The sequence below is a fragment of the Artemia franciscana genome, chromosome 9 (genome assembly GCF_032884065.1).
Source record: "Artemia franciscana chromosome 9, ASM3288406v1, whole genome shotgun sequence".
Classification (NCBI taxonomy): domain Eukaryota; kingdom Metazoa; phylum Arthropoda; class Branchiopoda; order Anostraca; family Artemiidae; genus Artemia; species Artemia franciscana.
In genome coordinates, this window is record NC_088871.1 from 12,707,588 (window position 1) to 12,727,290 (window position 19,703).

The window sequence follows — 19,703 nt, forward strand, 5'->3', positions numbered from 1 at the left end:
AGGGGGATTTCTCCATGGAGGCGGTGCTAGATTTCCCGGCATTATTTAAAACGATCGGAATTCAAATTTAAAAAAAAAACAAGTTTTTCAACTGAAAGTAAGGAGCAACATTAGAACTTGAAACGAACAGAAATTATTACGGGTATGAAACGGATTATCCCCTCCTTAACGCCTCGCTCTTTACGCTGAAGTCCGAATTTCGTCCCAATTCTTTAAGAACGACTCAGGAAATACAAGGATCGTTTAATTAGAACAATTGGAAGCTTTTTTACAAGTACTAAAAAATTTAGCTTAAAGAGCGAGGTGTTGAGGAGGGGCAATCCCCATCATATACGTAATAATTGTGTTGCGAGAGCAACACTTTGGTTTTGTGCCGTTTTCTTCTCTTTTTTTTCCTATGCCGCCGATGTCGGCTTATTCCTGGAAACTGGTATGGCATTACATTTTGGAAAGCTCCGCAGAACTCTTGCCTGGGGCCAAAAAGGATGGTTTTTTCTTGTCCGCGAGCCAGAGCCTATGGTGTGCGAAGTGAAGTGGAGTTATGTAGCCTATGTCAGAGAGGAGTATCTGAAATTGTGCAGCCAAGCTTTCATTTCATCAAACCATGTTTCTGCTTTCGAGTGGAAACCTCCGTTCTAGCAGGAAAGCAGGCAGACACCAATTTCAAATTGAAGATGGACTAAATTCTATAAGTGTTAAATATATGCGGCAGTTACCCGGCCCTACAGCCAATATATCTTCTTTGAGTGATAAATAGAAAAATTTACAGAAGCAAAAAAGCGGCATTTTCCCACCGGTCCGAAAGTGCTGTCATGATTTTGGCTGGGTTTATCATTTGTTTTTTTCGGACTTCGGATTGAGGTAGAGAAATGTTATCAGATGTACCTCTTAAACTTTAAAAGTTCTGTCATTGCTAAAGAAATTGGAGCTTATCCTTTGCTCCTTTCTAACTGGTGACGTTAGAAAGTTTGCCTACGGCAAAAAAAAATATCAACTTTTGAACTAAGACAGATAGAATTTTTTTTCGACGGCAATCGATAGCTCTTGATGAGCTGATCAAAGTATATGTCATCCTTTTTTTGGTAAAAAATTCCTTCATGAGATATACTAGTTTGAAAGTTTCAAGGGGTTGACAACTTCAGTAGTAGGGTACACACTGAAACCAAAAATAAGCCGATACTAATTGTTAGACATGTAGGGGACTTGTAAGAAAAGGTCGGCTGTTAGCTCATAATCATCTTGAGCAGTGAAGGGTTTGCAAATTTTGCTATTTGGTGTACCTATTATTTGTTTCCATTTTAGTTGATGGTAAGACCGAGTTGGTTCCAGTGGTAAGACATGTAGGGGACTTGTAAGTAATAATCGTCTGTTAGGCTAGAATCATCTTTAGTGAAGAGGGGTTTGTAGCTTTTGCTAGTTGGTGTAGCCTACCCATACTCACTGTAACCTAGAATTAAGTGTTTACGCAACGGGTACAAACGATAACGTAAAACAACGAGGCAGTTTCGTAATAATTAATAGAGTGTCATCTATGGTATTTTGATCCTGAAAAGTTACGGATAGCTTTATAATACCAACTAGATTATATAAGATATTGTTCCAAGTCTTGATCCGTCACGATGTCTACGATTGAAAAAGATAAAGTTCAACTGGCTGCAGTCAATTTAGTCCCTTCTTTCCATATTCTTTTATTATTGTTGTTTTTTCAACGCTGAGGAATAGCCTTTGATCATGTGATTACTGATCGCGTTCTTCTTTGAATATAACGTTTTAAAAGCTTCGATAGGCTGACAACTTCGGCTTTTAACCGATAGCAAAGAAACAAAACAAAAGTGTTGTTCTCGCAACACTTTATTTGGCAAAGCCGGACAAAGGTTGCCGCAACACTTTACGTTGCTTAGGCAACGTAGGTCCAGTTTCTGTTCATTTTAAGTTTTAATGTTGCTCCTTACTTTCAGTTGAAAAACTTTTTTTTTTTTATTTAATTTTTGTACAACTTCATCCACAAAACAAGTGTTTGTCTCAAGAGTTGTCTTCTGTGTTAAATTATTCCCTTAGTTCACGTTAAGAGGAATGTTACATACACAAAAAAAAAAATTAAGCAAAATTTGCCATTTCAATTGAAATTTCAAACTAAAGATATACAAAGTATTTTGTTTTCTGTGGTTCCATTGCAACTGAACCCTCGTGTAGCTGAACGCTCGTGCATCTGAACCCCCCTTTCGTGCATCGTGCATCTGATTCTGCACTCCAATCCTATTCAAACTGAACCATCATGCATCCCAACCCTCACTAAATTCAATATCCGTGCAACTCAACCACATTCAACTCAACCACCGTTTAATTCAACCCTCGTGCATCTAAACCACCATTTATTTAAACCCTCAATCCACTCAACTTCCACGCAATTTAACCCTCATTTAACTAAACCCGTTTAATTAAACCTGTTTGCATACCCCATTCAAATCAACCCTATTCAACCCTAATCCCCCTCTTAAAAATATTAATTTATGCGCCTATCCTATATATTTGAAAATAAGCGAAATTTTTCATGTCCAGGGTCCGAACAATTGCAGGTCATGGTTGCAGCAATAAGTACAGTTGAAGGAGGGTTCAACTGAACAAGGATTCAGTCAAATGGGGTTGAGTTGCAAGCCACGAGGCTTGGGGTTCAGTTACACGCACATCTTTTTCTGTCAATGGCAGTATTCTCCCCTACAAAATCAAGGAAACAAATGGAAACTATGGCTTTTAGCGTTCCCCCTCCTTCGCAATTTTGATTTGTGTTTTACCCCATCTAGCCAAGAATTTACTGGTATACATCTTTCAGGAAAAAACTGTTTAAGGCCAGCTTGAGCATTCAAAATAGTGAAAATAGTGTTTTAAGTCACCTTAGGAAATGAAATACAGGCTAGATTAAATTTGAAAAATGTCCAGTCGAAATTATTGCTTGATTTACATCTTAAACCCTTAATTTCCATTGCTAAAGCGAGCTTTAACACAACTTTCATTGTCTTTCAGCAAATAGATCAACCTTCTCCTATTGATTACCTCTTATACAGAATTATATTACAGGTTACATTAATTGTCTACAAGGAATTAGGGGAAACTAATAGCTCTCCCTCTCTCTCTCTCTCTCTATTTCTAATGAGGAAATAATGTAGGCTGTATCCAAACAACACCAAAGGGATTCAAAACACTTATCTCTATTCTGTACAACTAGGAACTATCGGATGTCATAATAGTATCCGAGGTTTAATGCCTTTGAGCATGTTCAGGATACAATAAAAAGTTAAAAGTATTAGATAGAAATTAAATTTCTCGTTCCTCTTAACTTACTTGACTTAAATCCTGTCCGTCCTTAAAAATCGTATTGGTGCTTTTTTCTTCGTGATGGTGTGGATATGCCAACTGTGTCCCTTGCGGTCTTCTGCTAGACAGAGCAGGTTCAAGAGGGGTGAGGCGCTAAGGTATCTTTCCACCTTTTTGAGGAAGGCCAAAAGGGCGAGAACCATAAATTTGGCTTTCAAAGATTATATTCGGGAGACTGGGCTGACTCACCCGTTGAACGTGACTGATCCGTCGAGGTCGCTGGAGGTAGGGATTATTTGTTGGATTTTAAGGCAGTCAAGGAGTTCGACACTTGAGATTCTATCCAGTTAGGTGGTCCTAGAGATTTGGAGGAGGCATTTAGTTTCAAATGCTGTGGGTAGACAATAGTCACCCACTTTCAGCGTCCGAGTTTCACAAGAGTAGATTACAATGGGTGATCAAAGTAACAAAACGTCATGAATCAAGACATAGGGATAGATTCTTAGCTACGCCATAAGGATACAAGGATTTTGGGACTAGAACTCACAAGGCCGAGCTGCTGTTTTATATCTTTCGAGTAGTTGTTGTTGCTGGTGAGCAGATTACCAAGGTAGTGGAACTTGTCAACCCACTGAATACTTTCTCTATTTAGTTTCAGGTCTGGTTTAATTGTACCCAGCAGCATTTGTGAGCAGCAAGCAGCCTTTGCTTTGGATTCATTTATTACATCGTTCCAGAAGAGTGGGAGTGGATTGATAACTGGAAGGGCCAAAGATTAACGTCGAAAGAAATTTAGTATCGATTTTTTTTTTAAAAAAGCTTAACAATCTTCTTTAACGAATTACCATCAAATTGGTAAAGACGAAGATAAATGACCGGTTTAACGAGTATAACGAGCATGAGCTCTTGTGTAGGGATATTGGTGGAATTTTTAAAGGGAAAAGGCGCACGAGGAAGAGAGGCATTAGCTAATAAATCGTTCGAGGTTTGCAGTTAATTCGTATTGAAGTTGAATTAAACATGAATTAATTACAGTTTCCAATGAGAATGTTGAAACTTTGTTTCAACTTTCAGGAAAGATATATCAGATGAGATTATGTCCTTTTATAGTAATTAATACCATTACAGATGTTACTATTAACAATTATTCATAAATGGAAAACATAAATACCGTTAAAAATGAACACTTGAACCAAATTGAAAAAAATACAATGGTACTGTACAGAAAAAAAACTGCATTAATTTCAGAGTTCATCTATTTTCATATTTACGAAAACAACATCCAGGTAATGAACAACCACACTAATAATCATGGCAACTTGACCAATTTTCAGGAAATTCATTATCTTTATGTCTGCGAGGGAGGATATTTTAAGAATGGAAAAAAGAAAGGGCTGAAGGAATTAAGAACAAAGGGAAAGAGGACATCAAAAGAGATAGAAGTAGCAATTGGTAGCTATTTAAACTATTCATTAATGTAGTCAATTTAGTTTTGTGGTCTACATCTTTTATTTTATTTTATCTATATTTTCTTTTCTTCTCCTTTTTGCTCTACTCTCTGTGAGCAAGTGATATTTTTTTTTTCTGAGTAAGCGATTCGTTTTTCTTTCCCCTTTTTTACATACAAAAGAGCCTTTGAGGGAATAGTAAAATGGAATATTGTATTTGTACTTCATGATGAATAAATCTTATCTTATATGAAAAGTTGCGAAACTTAAGAAGAAAGGAGGGACTTTAGGTATGAAAGAGAATTTTATCTACATATGGCCACAGCAGTACAGTTGCAAGTAAAGATGAGAAGATTAGAGATTCTCATTGGGATCAACCACAGACCCTTAAATCTGATGTTGTCAAACAGCTAAAATATACAAAAGAGAAATAGGGGCATCTAAACTTTTTATCATCGACCCTTATGCTAAAAGGGGGCAGAGTGCCAAATCCCAGCCACAACTGGTTGGAATTAAGAGCTATGTTCAAAATTGTGCAGTCAGGAAACATTGAGCTTCATAGACAACCAGAAACCAAAAGGGCTCTCGGTCCATCTAATTGAAAATGCCAAAAATCATCTACCCTGGAATTCTCAGAACATATATATTACTCATTTAGTTTTTTATAACATTGAAAAACTAAACATTGCCCAAATATTCACTAATTTTTGCATATAAATTTAAATTATCAATTTGAAATTAATCATTATCAATTAATCATTATAATTAATTAATTATAAATTAATCAATTTGGAATTTGCACAAAATATTTATTTCCTTTCAAATGTATAGAACTCCAACCAGCAAGTCATTTATTGACTCCCAATTCAAAATATTTGCTCCAATAATACTGATTGCTTTAAAAATTAAGAATTGACGATTTAAAAGTCTTATTTACTTAGGTATCAGTTTTTTCTTCGTTTGATGCTATGGAAGGAAAAGAAACAGTCGTGGAAATAGTGATTCTTTTAAAACAGAAAAATTAATCTGAAAGTCATAAATATATTTATTCAAAGAAATTGCTGATGAACCATTTATCCATAGCATGGTGCTATAGGGCCTTGGCTTGCTATCCATTTGAGATTTGTTTTTAATTCCCAAGTTTTTGTCTTATTTTTCATTTTTATTCACATTCTTTTTATTCCTATTTTCTGAAATCTTTGATTTCAATAGTACTCATTGCAATATAAAGTCACATAGGGTCAACATGCTGGGGAATACTCACTCCCCATCCTACCCTATTTGTTATGGTTACCTTCCACAAAATATCGGAAAAAGCAAGAGATATTAAAAATACAGAATAAAATCCTTACGTTCCCAATAAGTCCTTTAACTGAAATTTTTCACTGACGCATGGTTTACTTGGCTCATCTTTCTTAACAGATTTCCTAGACGTATCTTTTTCCTTACTTCGCCCAAAAAGTGGCATTATCGTCAAAGCTACATGGAAAGAAGAGAAACATAAACACTTACACCAGAAAAAATTACCAAGTAAACGCATGGTTTACTTGGCTCATTTTTCTTAACAGATTTCCTAGACGTATCTTTTTCCTTACTTCGCCCAAAAAGTGGCATTATCGTCAAAGCTACATGGAAAGAAGAGAAACATAAACAGTTACACCAGAAAAAATTACCAAGTAAACGCATGGTTTACTTGGCTCATCTTTCTTAACAGATTTCTTAGACGTATCTTTTTCCTTACTTCGCCCAAAAAGTGGCATTATCGTCAAAGCTACATGGAAAGGAGAGAAACATAAACAGTTACACCAGAAAAATTCTGCTTCTTCTTTAAAGCAATGATGAACACCCTAAAGAAAATGATCTACTAGACCTTGGATAGTTAATGCCAACCACAATAGCTCTTCCACAGACAATTTCAAGAATGTGAAAAATTCTTGTGCTTTTTATAAGTCATTGCATAAGAAGGAAACAAGGTATATAAGTTGTGGATGTATTGTTTAAAAATAAAACCTGTCAGAAAAAAAGAGTAAATAAATAAGGTTAAATTAACATCACAATTATATATAGGCTACCCAATTCGACCTTTTTATTAGTTATAAAGATAAAAATTTATGCTAAACTGAAAAACTGAAAAACGAATTGAAACATAGCGCATGCTTTGTTCTTGTGATGACAGAAGAAAAAAATTTACTTTTACTAATTTTAGAAAAAAATTACCTTTTTATTAGTTATAAAGATAAAAATTTATGCTAAACTGAAAAGGATAACACAAGAAACAAAATTAAGCCAATCAAAACTGGCCAAACGGGAAGTGAATAAACAGCATTTAAAGAATGGGGCTCAATACTGTGTATGATTTGTTCAATTTTATTTTTATTGTATACTAAAGGCAAAGACAAATCAATAATGCTAACTTACAGCCATATATCAAACATTTGATGGTAACAGACTCTAAGCAAAGAGCAACCCATAATAATAGTAGCCAAAACTAAAAAAAACATAGCTTTTACAATGGTATATATGCATATGTTAAGAGAAATTGGCTTACATAATGATTCAAATACATAAAATAAAGTTATCTACCATATGTTTATAGGTATAAGAACATTGGCATAACCCCCCCTAAAAAAAGAAGAAAGACATCACCAAAAAAAGGGGGACTGGTTGAAAATTAAAAAGTAATATCCAGCATGCCCAAGATCCTATATACGAAGTGTATAATTCGTAAGATCAAATACAAGAACTGATGCCTTTTTTACTGAGAAGCTTTATGAAAGATGTTTTTCTTTTTTTTTTCAGGGGTGATCGTATCGATTCAGTGGTCCTAGAATGTTGCGAGAGGGCTTATTCTAACGGAAATGAAAAGTTCTAGTGCCCTTTTTAAGTGACCAAAAAGTTGGAGGGCACCTAGGCTCCCTCCCACGCTAATTATTTTCCCAAAGTCAACGGATCAAAATTCTGAGATAGCCATTTTATTCAGCGTAGTCGAAAAACCTTGTAACTATGTCTTTGGGGATGTCTTTGGGGACCACTTACTCCCCCACAGTCCCCATGGGAGGGGCTAAAAGTTACAAACTTTGACCAGTGCTTGCACATAGTAATGGTTGTCGGGAAGTGTACAGACGTTTTCAGGGGGATTTTTTGGTTGGGGGAGGGGTTAAGGAGAGGGGGATATGTTGGGGGAACTTTCCATCGAGGAAATTGTCATGGGGGAAGAAAATTTCCATGAAGGGAGCGCAGGATTTTCTAGCATTATTTAAAAAAAAACAAATAATTAGGAAAAAGTTTTCAACTGGAAGTAAAGAGCAGCATTAAAACTTAAAACGAACAGAAATTATTACGCATATGAGGGGCTTGCCTCCTCCTAATACTTTGCTTTTTACGCTAAAGTATTTTTAGTAATTTCAACTATTTATTCTATGGCTTTTGTGATTCAGGGGTCATTCTTAATGAATTGGGACAAAATTTAAGCTTTAGTGCAAAGAGCGAGGTACTGAGGAGGAGGTGAGCCCCTCATATATGTAATAAAAACATGAGAATACAAAAGTTCGTTACATAAGCTAATTTATAAGTTATGCATATCTTTTACTAATAAAAACATTCGTAAAAAATCAAAAGCTCTAGTTGCCTTTTTAAGTAACCAAAAAATCGGAGGGCAACTAGGCTTCCTCCCCCACTATTTTTTTCTCAAAATCATTCAACTATGAGAAAGCCACTTAGCCAAAAAAAAAAAAAAATATGCAAATTTCGTTTTAATTATTCCTCTGCGGAGAGCCAAAATCAAAACATGCATTGATTCAAAAACGTTCAGAAATTAAATATAAAAAAAACAAGTTTTTTTTTAACTGAAAGTAGGGAGCGACATTAAAACTTAAAACGAACAGAAATTACTTTGTATATGAAAGGGGCTTCTTACTCACCAACGTCGCGTTCTTTACGCTAAAGTTTTTTACTGTTTTAAAAAGTAGAGTAGAGAGAAAGAGTCAAACTTTAGCGTAAAGAGCGGGACGATGATGGGGAAGCAGCCCCTTTCGTATACGAAGTAATTTCTGTTCATTTTAAGTTTTAATGTTGCTCCTTACTTTCAGTTAAAAAAACTTGTTTTTTTTTACTTAATTCTAAAAAAAACTAAAATTGGAATGAATAATCAACCTGAATTTAAAACAAATATATATTTTGAAAATAATAATAATACTACCCCCCCCCCCAAAAAAAAAAAAAAACTCTAAAGGCCAGAGCATCATTTGTGCTTTACTGAAAGCCATATATATCTTAGACAGTGTGTCAGCATGTCAACACAAAAAAAAAAGAAAATTATGGTAATAACCAAGGTTACAGGGAAGAAAAGATGTTTCTTGTTAGATTGATACATTTATGACTGCACACTATTTAAAAAACAAATATCAAAACTTTACTATTTGATTCTATTTTCATGCAAAATAATGGATATTGCAAAATATTGGATATGATTCCCAAATAAAACTCTATAACGAATTTTAGTGTTTAAATTGGTTAAAAAAAAAACTTCAAACAAATTTTCAAAGCAATCTGTTTAATTTATTGAAACATTATTTGGAATTGGTGAATTAATAGATAATTTATCAATTGATATTCTACACATTTAAAAGAAGTGCATTTAAAAAGAAGAGAGTATGAATAAAAATTTACTGCATATTTGACCAATGAAAGCGAATTGATAGTTAAAAACAGTGATGGAATTCCTAGAAGTTACAATATTTCTGAAAAAAAAAAAAAGTATATTTAAACAGTCTCCTATTGTTATAACATTAAAAATACAAAAATTTTGTATAAATCCTCTTTAGAGGATTTAGGGCAGTAACATCCCTATTATTATTTGATGCAGTTTTTGTTTGTCAAGTATCAAGCCAACTGAAAAAATTAAATTCTACTGCCAGTTTTTGGGCGGCTGTGATCTCAAACTAAATTGTTTTTGTGTCTGAAGACTACCTTAGTATAGGAACTTATTGGCATTAGTTTCAAGTTAAGATAAAAAATGTTTTTGGCCCTGTTCTGGGGTGAACCAATTTTGTTCTCAATTTTTGTTGTGCAGGACTGCTCCTCCATCTTTTTTTTATAATAAGTCCCCCTTGGCTTAGGAACTTATGGCAGTAAATTTCAAACTGGTCAAGAACAATGCACTTTTTGGCCCATTTCTAGGCACCCCTCCCTTTAAACAATATGTTTGGTTCCTTAACCCAGGCATTGATTCTTAAAAGTCTGAAGCCAATTGGAAGAAACGACCATTTTTGGTTGTTTCTTCTGAATGGTCACCTGGACTGTTTTTGGTTGCCAATTTCAAGGGCCCCAAGGTCCCAACTAAATAAAAAATTTGGCCCTTCATGTGATGAACAAAATTTGTTGTTCATTTATTTATTTATTTTTTTTAGTGTTGGGATTTCTACATCACAAGAAAATATGTTTCAAGGCAACCAGAATTTTTTTTTAGCCCATTAGGCATTTCGAGTGGCCTTCGCCAACAAACAAACTTTTTACCATTCCCTTAGCCATTTTTTTGTTTTGTTTTAAGCTTTAAGCTCTTCAGAATAAGCTTTTTTGTCCTTTACTGGGCCCCATGTTTTTTGTTTTTTTTTGCGTTTGGATCCCCATACCCTGAAGACTCAAGGATATAAGTTTCAATCTAGAAAGAAAAAAATGTTTGCCCTTTTTAAGGACCCATTTTTCATTCCAGGCACCATGTTGCCAATCAACTAGTTTATATTTGATTCCTCTTGGCCCAAAGACTCCCAGTTGAAAGTTTCTAACTGGTGAAGTGAAAACATTTTTTGCCCAATTCTCAGCCCCCAAACACCCTCCTCCTCCCCAGCAAATAATGCGATCCTTTTAGCTTAGAGACTGATATTGATTGGACCTGAACCCCAGGCCTTATTTTTACTCTGTAATTCAAATTAAGGTAAAATTCTAGAAGAGAGGATTTTGTTTATCTTGAAAAATAGTTGAGGGAGGAGCATGAAAACTTTCAAAAGTAAATTCAGAGTCTAAATTATACCCTAGGAAGATATTAAAGGCAGATGTTTCATTGTTTACCATCCTTTCCGCAATCCTTCACCATTATGAAGTTTGGCTCAGAAAAGTAATCTTATGCCAAGGTTACACTAGATGAGGGGCTTTCCAATACCTTGGAAAGCAATTAAGTTATATACTAAAACTTCTGGGAATAAATCCAAAGATAAATTATATTCTAACTAAGTATTTTTCTAGTTCCTACCTCTGCTCATTTACTACTTCTAATACTTAGAAGGGTGTATAAAAGACAGATCTATGCTGGTTTTAACTTTTTTCTTCCCAAAAAAGTTCCTTCAATTTTGGCTTCAGTCTAATTTTCTGTGAGTTTAGGTTTTTAAAATGCAGTCCCAATAATTTGAGTAAAATTTAAAGTCATATAGGAATTCATTTTAATTAAAAAAAAAGCAAGTTTGCTTCCAAATTCATTTTAACTATTCAAATTCATTTAATTGCAGCTTGGAGTAAATCTAAGGATTTTCTATCCTTATAATGCTCTGTTATCACTTCTGTAGGTTGTTTGATGTGGTTGCTTGCTATATATGGGTTGATGACTCAACAGCTTCCCAGTTGTATAGGAGCACTTGTTGTAGCCATTCTTTGTCAAGATTTTGCTTGAATAAACCTGTCAAATCAGCCACCACTATATATTCAGAGAGTTGATTCCACAAGTTTGTTACGTGCTTGCTGAAGAAATGGCTTCTTTCTTGGATTGAGGAGCACTTCTTGGAATGCCCTCTTGTCAAAGAATGTTTAGGGGGGGGATAAGAGCAGAGACAATGTTTCAGGAAATAATTTTGTGAGCTATAATCATGTCAACCCACTTTCCTCTAGTATTTGAGAGTAGGAAGCTTCAAGTGATATAAATGATCTTTGTGTGGTATTTGTTTGAGGCCTTTGAACATTTTTGTTGTTCTTACCATGTTCTACACTTTGGACACAAGAATATCAATACAACTTACTCTCTTTATGGTCATTCCCTTTCAACAGTGTTGGAAGAACATGACCTAGGAGTAATAATTGATGAGCATCTTAAATTTAGAAAAGAATTAAAATTCTGCAAAGATATATATATTTAAATTCTGCAAAGAAGGCAGTAGCATCAGCTAGCTCATAACTAGGGCTCATAAAAAGAACAATTTCCTCCTGTTCTTCTAAACTTCTGAACCTTTTGTTCAAAGGACTTGTTTGGCCAAAGCTGGAGACAGGTATGGTCCTTGCATTCCCCTTTTTCAAAAAAGATGTTAAAATTCTTGAAGATGTCCAGAGAAGAACCACTAAGATGGTGAGTGGACTGTATGAACTCCCTTACCCTACAAGGCTATGCAAGCTGAAACTCCCAACTCTGGTTTATAGAAGAAGACAGGCCATTCTGGTTCATAAACTTATTAATTCAAAGGCACTTCCTGATCTTCTTCCTCTGGTGTCTCAGGACTCTTGCACAAGGGAACATAACTTACAGTTATCCAGGCATTACTCCTCAAAGTGGCAATGCACCTATTTTCTGACCAACCGTGTTGCCAACCTCTGGAACATATTGCTACCAAATACTATTGCTGCCCAAACCACAAACAGCTTTAAGAACCATCATGACAGCAAATGGTCAACAAAATAATGGAAGTATAATAGGAAGCACTCAAATCAGCAACATCAAACCACTAGTCAAGTGTACATATTCAACTATATGTCATGTATTGTCAACTCAGAAGTTTCTACAAGGAAAAATCCTTAGATTGCTCCAAGCTGCAATTTAAGGTAAATGGCTCTGAAGCATGGACACTCCGAAAAGCAGATGAAAATTTACTAGATGTTTTCCAGAGAAATTGCCTACGGATTGTTCTGGGTACCCGGCTGACTGACCGTATTTCAAACAGTAGGTTGTACAAAAAGTGTGGTTCAATCCCGCTTTCTGGGGCTATAATGAAAGAAAGGTTGAGATGGCTAGGCCACGTTCTACGGATGAAGGATGACAGATTACCGAAGATTGTCCTTTTTGGCCAACCGTCTGGGGCTACACGGAAAGCAGGTCGTCCTTGTCTGGGTTGGGAGGATGTCATAAATAAGGATTTAAAGGAAATGGGAACTTCCTGGGAGGGTGTAAAGAGGGAGGCTTTAAATAGATTAGGTTGGAGGAGGAGCGTGCGTAGCTGTGTTGGCCTCAGGCGGCTTGGTGCTGCAGTGAGTTATTAGTAGTAGTAGTAGTAGTAGTAATTTAGATCCTGGATCCATTCCTGAAAGTTTTATTCCCTCTTTCCAAAATGACAAAATTTCCCTATCTAGAGTTATACCCAGCCTTGCATCAAGAGTACCCCCTAATTTTGGCTATATGTCTATTCCTGAAAGTTTCATTCATCCAAACTTAACTTATTAATTAGCCAGTTATGATTAATGATAGAACAAAATCAAATAGGAAAAAGGAAAAATACAATCAGGTTCTCTATTCAATGCTCTTTCTGAATATAATAATTACTGCATCACAGCCCCCCCCCCCCGCTTCAATGGAGGCAAATATAGCCCATGATAATTTAAAAAAGTTTACTCTTTTTACTGTTTTCACCACTATATTTTGTGTTTATTTCTCCTCAATAGTTTGTTTATAATGCCAAATAAAGCAAATTTGAGAAAAAGACAAGCAAATCAGTAAGTGTCTGTATATCAAGGGTTATATCTGGTCCTATTAGGGACTTGGACAACACTGTGATAGCAGCAGCTATCATATTTAGAATGGGGACTGAATAGAGAATCTGAGTTAAGTTTATTGATTTTTACACAATTCTATTAGCTAATAGATGATTATACCACCTGATTAATGCTGATTTTAAATATACTGCTCACTGCCCTTCTTAATACAATTATTATTTTTTATTCTCAGACTGGCTTTATTTAGACCAACTATAGATGAGAAAAATAGGGGAAAAATAATGCAATAGTTTTCAATAGCATACCTCTCTTCTTCTTGCTGCTTGTTCATTGTTTGCACAGTACATTTGCAATGGAATCTGGTATGCATTTACCCAGACTGTTACCTAGTAGCCTACACCTTAACCAACTAGCCAAGAAACATTTATAGGCCTATTCAAGAAAGGCCTATTTTTTAAACACTAGTGTTTCTGTCACCCCTCCCCCCTCTCTACATTACTAAGAATATATACATGTTCACCAGGGAGAGGGGTGTATTGCCTGAGTAACAACCATTAGCCTATGTTAATATAGAGCATAAAATAAGGAGTCTAATGGTACAACTTTTATTTTATATTTGTTTATAGCCTAAGGCCATTAAGAGGAGGGAGTGGGCTGGTAAACAAAACCATGAAAAAGAGCAGAAATTAACAATCTAATAGCAATGTCTCTCTTGTTGCTCTAGCATGTCTCTTTCTGGAGGACTACTATTCATGGCTAATATTGCACAGTCCATATTTCTGACCTCCACATAAAGTGAACATACAACTCAATGCCTTTTTTTATGCTCTTTCCAAATAGTAAAAATCACTTTTAGAACAAATTCAGTTTTAAGCTTTTTATAGACCATTAAAGATAATAGCTTTTTTACTTATTTTAGACATGGTCTATATACCTCTGTTCAAGAAACTTGTTAAAATTGGTTAACCTGTAAATATAATCACCAGAAACAAAATTGAGAATAAAAAAACCAATGGGAAATATAGGAATTTGGTAAAATTCTAGTCAATTGACTTCTTGCTATCTCGGAAAGGGTTTAGGTTAGGAAAATGAAACTTTCAGAGATAAGTCTACAGGCTAAAGTATGTCCCAGGAAGGTATTTTAAAGTACTCACCTTCACTCCTTCTCCCTCTAGAGGGCCCTGAAATTTGCCTAAATGACAGGTCTATACCTATTGAAATTTTGACAAAACAATATTTTACCTTAATTTTTAGTTACCAGTTTAATTTTAGTTACCTTTAGTTCTGAAAATGCAGTTCCTGTTATTTCAATAGAATTTTGAGCCATATCAATGTTTTTTGTTTTTTTTCAGAATTTAAGAAATGTATTTGCATATCTTTAAAACCTTATAAAATGGAATTGAGCAAAGTTATGAAGCTGAAAACAATTTTGTTGTACTTCAATTAAGCAGAAGATCTATTTTGCAACCATTTCACTTTTTTAACACACATATTTTAAAGGTCATCAAAGGTCAGGGTCCTCTAGAGGGAGAAGGAGTGGAGGTAGTTGCTTCAAAATACCTTCCCAGGACATACTTTAGTCTGTAGATTTATTCCTGAAAGTTTCATTTTCCTAACTTAAACCCTTTCTGAGATAGCAAGAAGTCAATTAACTAGAATTTTACCAGGAATTTTTCTGCAATTCAAGTGTTTGTTAACATTTTAGCTAACAGGTAGGTTTTGAACAGCAAAAACACATTTGTTAGCCTCTAACTATTTTAGCAAACAGTTTTTAATTGGATGGAAGAAACACTAGTGTTTCAAAAATTGTTAGCAAGCAGTTTTTTGCTTGAATGGCAGAAAACCCCCTAATATAATGGGGGCTATATATTTGGGTAAGGTTAGGTTAAAACTGAATTTGTGCCCAAAAGTGGTTAGGCTACTAGCCTACATTCAGAAATAGCATAAAAAAAGCATTAATTGATACATTCACTTTATTTGTAGGTCAGAAATGTGGACTGCTCAGTATTTGCCCTATTTTAACCTTGGTAAAATTCTTTACTAGGCTATGCCTATAGTCAAATTAGGTGAATTAAACTCTCAGGAATGTATCATGGGCCTTAAGAGATCTCCTGGGAAGATATTTTGAAGCATCTACCTCCACTCCTTGACCTGTGATGATCATTTACAATCTGTGCATAACAAAGTGAAAAACATTGCAAAATAGATCTTCTGCTCAAATGAGGTAGGCTACCAAAAAAGCATTTTGAATATCATAATTTTGCTTAATTCCAATTTACAAGGTTTGATATAAGCAAAAGTTTTTTTTTTGTCAGAAATCAGATAGGTAGGCTATAGACAAACCATGTGTGAAATGTTTTATTCTATTGAAATCAGAAAAGGGTAGACATAGTAGCTAAGCAATACCTACCCAGATAGACACATATTTTAGACCTTTTCTGGTTTTTTCTACAATTAGCCATGACTTGATGCCCACAACTATTCCATTTTGATTCAAAGGACTCACTTTAATTCCCTAGAACTCATCACTGTAAGTTTCGTTTACTGAAATCAACTACATTTCAAGATAGCAAGAAGTCCCTAACAAGAATTTTACCAAAGATACTTAGTTTACTTACTATATAAAACAAATCACATAAAATGATTCAGTCCAGTCGCTATATAGGTCAACCAGTTCTCCATTCGAAAAATGGAGCAGCAATGTGCTGTTTCTTCCAAAAATTATGATTTTCAAACATTTGAGGGCACCTCAACCGCAAGGTCCAAGCGTGATGCACTACGGAGGCAACTAAGCAAGGTCCACTACGGAGGCAACGTCCTTGTGCAATTGCGTCGGTATTTTTTTTTTATCTCGAGGTAGGGTTTTCTTAAGTTTTTTTCTTGAGGTAGGTTGACAAACCAAGCTGTAGAAAAGAAGGCAGATTACAAACCATAGTTTTGTTTTCTGCTTGGCAAACAGTCAGCCAAAACACTAACAAACATTTAAAGCATCAACAGCTCAAAATATTCATACAAAGATTAACCTTTTTCTTCATCACAAATGCAGAGAATTTTTAAGCAATGATTTAACTTTGTGATCGTATTACATAAAGTATATAAATATGAAAGCCTAGTTGTTTTTTTTTTACAGGGGAAAGCTATCGGTGAATATTCCTGACAGTAATCTTCATTATACATACTTGTTTTGATTTATTTTACAGCGTTCGATAAGATGTCCATATTTAATGTTAGTAGATGGCTGCTACACAGAGTAACAAATATCTTGCTCTAGGGAAACTTCTGTCAAAGGCCTACTTGAAAAATCAGCCCTGCCTTCCATGAAAAGTAACTTGCGATGTTCATGGTTGTCAAAAAAAATAACCAGAAGCATGCGATTAAAACTGTACGGAAAAGCCTATAGCTGTCAATTCTTCAGAACGTTAAGCCCCTTCATACCAAAATATCTTCTTCGATCCCGCTTTACATACTAAAGACAGTCGGAATAAGACCTCATGGCTTGAATTAGTTAAGTTGAAACTTTCACAACCATAAATTTCTTTTGAAAAAAAATAGGGACAAAATAGATCTCTATATGCAGTTTTTTTTATAGGAACAGATGCCAAATTAAGAAAAAGAAAAGTGTGTAAAAATTAGCAAAAAGCAAGTTAAAACGTATGACAGCAAACAGCTTCAAAGGGTGTGGTGTTCCTTTCAATCTTTAAATGTCTTTGCCAATCAAAAGATTGTTAATGTCGGAATATCCAAGAGAGGAGACTTTAACCAAACCAAGAAGAGTTGGTTATCATCTTGTTTGTCTTTAAAACAAATAGTACACATACCCACCCACTCTTTGGGGGGCATATTGGACCTTATACTCACAAATTGTGATGATTTTTACTCCCCTCCCTTTTTTCTTGGTCCCGTTGGCATGTCAGACCACAACGCAATTTTTTGGAAAGCAAGAGAGTCTTTACCAAAGCCCAAACTATCCCGTGTCACTGTTCGTCCTTGTACGGAGTCGGCCATCTGTGAATACGGTCGATGGATTGGCACATATGACTTCCCCGAAGTGTACAATACCGGGCTCTTGGAAACTAAGGTATTCGATTTCAATGCCACGTTATACAGTCAATACCTAAAGATCTTTACAACAAAATCATTTGTTGTTAGTGAATACGACAAACTGTGGATATCTCCAGCTATTAAATCACTAATAAAAGAGAGGTCTCGCCTCTACTCCCGTGGTGATATAATCAACGGCAAGAAATTGCGAAATCAAATAGTCTCTTTGGTAAAGAAAGCCAAAGCTCGGTATGGTCGTGAAACCATGCACTCCCAATTACTTACTTCAGACCCCAAACGTGGCACAACGCTGTGAAAAAAGTGGCCGGCCAAGCTTTTGACAGCAGTGTAAAGATCAGCAATGATGGTGGGTCCTTAATCAGTGCAGAAGAAGTGAGTGAATTCTTTACCAAGATCTGTAATACCTATCCAACTATTACGGCTCATGAAAAGTCCACCATACTTAAAAAATGTGAGCCTGAGAACAACATAATAGTCAGTGAGTTTGATGTTTACACGGAATTACGGAAGATCAAACCGAATACATCTTCATACCCTGGTGAATTACCTGCCAAACTGCTACGTGAATATGCAGCCTTCATAGCATTACCACTGCCCAGCCTCATTAACGAGTGTTTTGCTTCTGGCTTTTTCCCGTCACAGTGGAAAAGGGCCTATATTAGAATTATTCCAAAAAAGCACGCCCCTAGTGCATGCGACGATCTCCGCCCGATCTCACTTACACCTTGTTTGGCAAAAGTAACTGAGGCCTTTATACTCAAGTTTCTTCTGAAACAAATTCATGGGCATATTGATAAATTCCAGTACGGTGGACTCCCCAAGTGTAGTACTAAAATCTACCTAGTACGGATGTTTGACTGCGTCCTCCAATGGCTTGAAAAGGGTAGCTGTTTCGTCGACATTTGCGCAGTGGATTTCCGAAAGGCCTTTGACCTAATCCGCCACCTGACTGCAGGCATGGATCTCCAGGAAATGGGGGCCAAACGACGCACCGTTGGCCTTGTACTTGACATCTTAACTGGCCAAAAACAAAAAGTCTTTGCACTCCACGAAAATGATTCGGATTCATCAGGGTCATATACTTCTCGTGGGGCCCCACAAGGCACGAAATTAATTGGAATAATTTTCCTGGCTGTAATAAACTCCCTGGTTAGTTATCACGACGACCGTTACAAGTTTGTAGATGATCTGTCCCTACTGTTCGCTTACCTGGTCGAAAAACTATCATAACAAAGCAGTTTTCAGACCAGTTATTTGATCAGCTAAAGACCGAATGCTCAAGTCATGATCTTACCATTAACATAGCCAAGTCGAAGATAATTCGTTTCAACCCTCTGAAGCGGAATATAGATATGCCTCTAGTCCCTTTCCCGATTGTGAACGAAATAAAAATCTTAGGAGCAACTTTCACTAGTGACTGTAGTTTCAGTGCCCGTATTAATTTAACCGTCCACAAGGCTTCCTCTTGCCTATTTTACTTTCCACTCTCATAATCTCAATTTACTTTAAAAAGTAAACATTTTTGTGCAATAAGAAGGGAGCTGTTGCCTCACAGAACCTCTATTCAGGCTTAGGCCAAATGAAAGGAGATAAAACATTAATGTCAAAACCAATAGCGAGATAATCAATAACACAACCAAATTGACTATTTAAACAAGAAATGCCCCGACCCAAGAGAATATTCCTAACAGATAATCATAAAACTGGTCACGTTCATCTAGGCATTGCAAGCTGATTCTTTTACTGTGCTCAATTTTCAAGATAAGGTGAGGCTTCTAATTTTCTAAAAAATTTTGCCAGATTTTTCCTCTTTTGCAGTTAGTCTTAAAATGGTGCTTTTAATTCACAAATATTTTTCGAATTTAGACTTTTTTTTATTCAAACAACAGGTCATAGGTATTCATATTTGCAATGCCTCGTCTGGTGATCAAAAACGCAACTATGAAGAGTCAGAAATATCCCATAGTCTTTTATTTTTCAGTTGAGTTAAACAAAAGTTTAATTCAGCAAAAACCAGTTCACTTTTCATGCTCCCAGGGCCTTTTGCATTGGCCCGAGGATAACTCGGTGGTTATAATAAAAATGCGACATATGCCATTTTGGTCAAAAATGAGTTATGTATGTGTCATGGATAAACTCAGCCTGAGGAATCAATGCTGCAGTCAGAATTGTCCTGTTCGTACGGTTACGACGGTAAAG

At 35.7% G+C, this 19,703-nt stretch overlaps 1 protein-coding gene across 1 annotated transcript in view; it reads right to left on the reverse strand.

The window, feature by feature from the left end:
* The window catches only part of LOC136031016 (calcium/calmodulin-dependent protein kinase type 1-like), a 97,071-nt gene extending 80,927 nt beyond the window's left edge, over positions 1 to 16,144 (reverse strand). The window contains exons 1-2 of the mRNA XM_065710188.1: positions 16,061 to 16,144; positions 6,113 to 6,239 (exon numbers count right to left, since the gene is read on the reverse strand). Of these exons, the coding sequence (XP_065566260.1) occupies positions 6,113 to 6,228 (116 nt within the window). The 5' untranslated portion in view covers positions 6,229 to 6,239; positions 16,061 to 16,144. The remainder of the gene's footprint in view (positions 1 to 6,112; positions 6,240 to 16,060) is intronic.
* Positions 16,145 to 19,703: the final 3,559 nt, after the last annotated feature.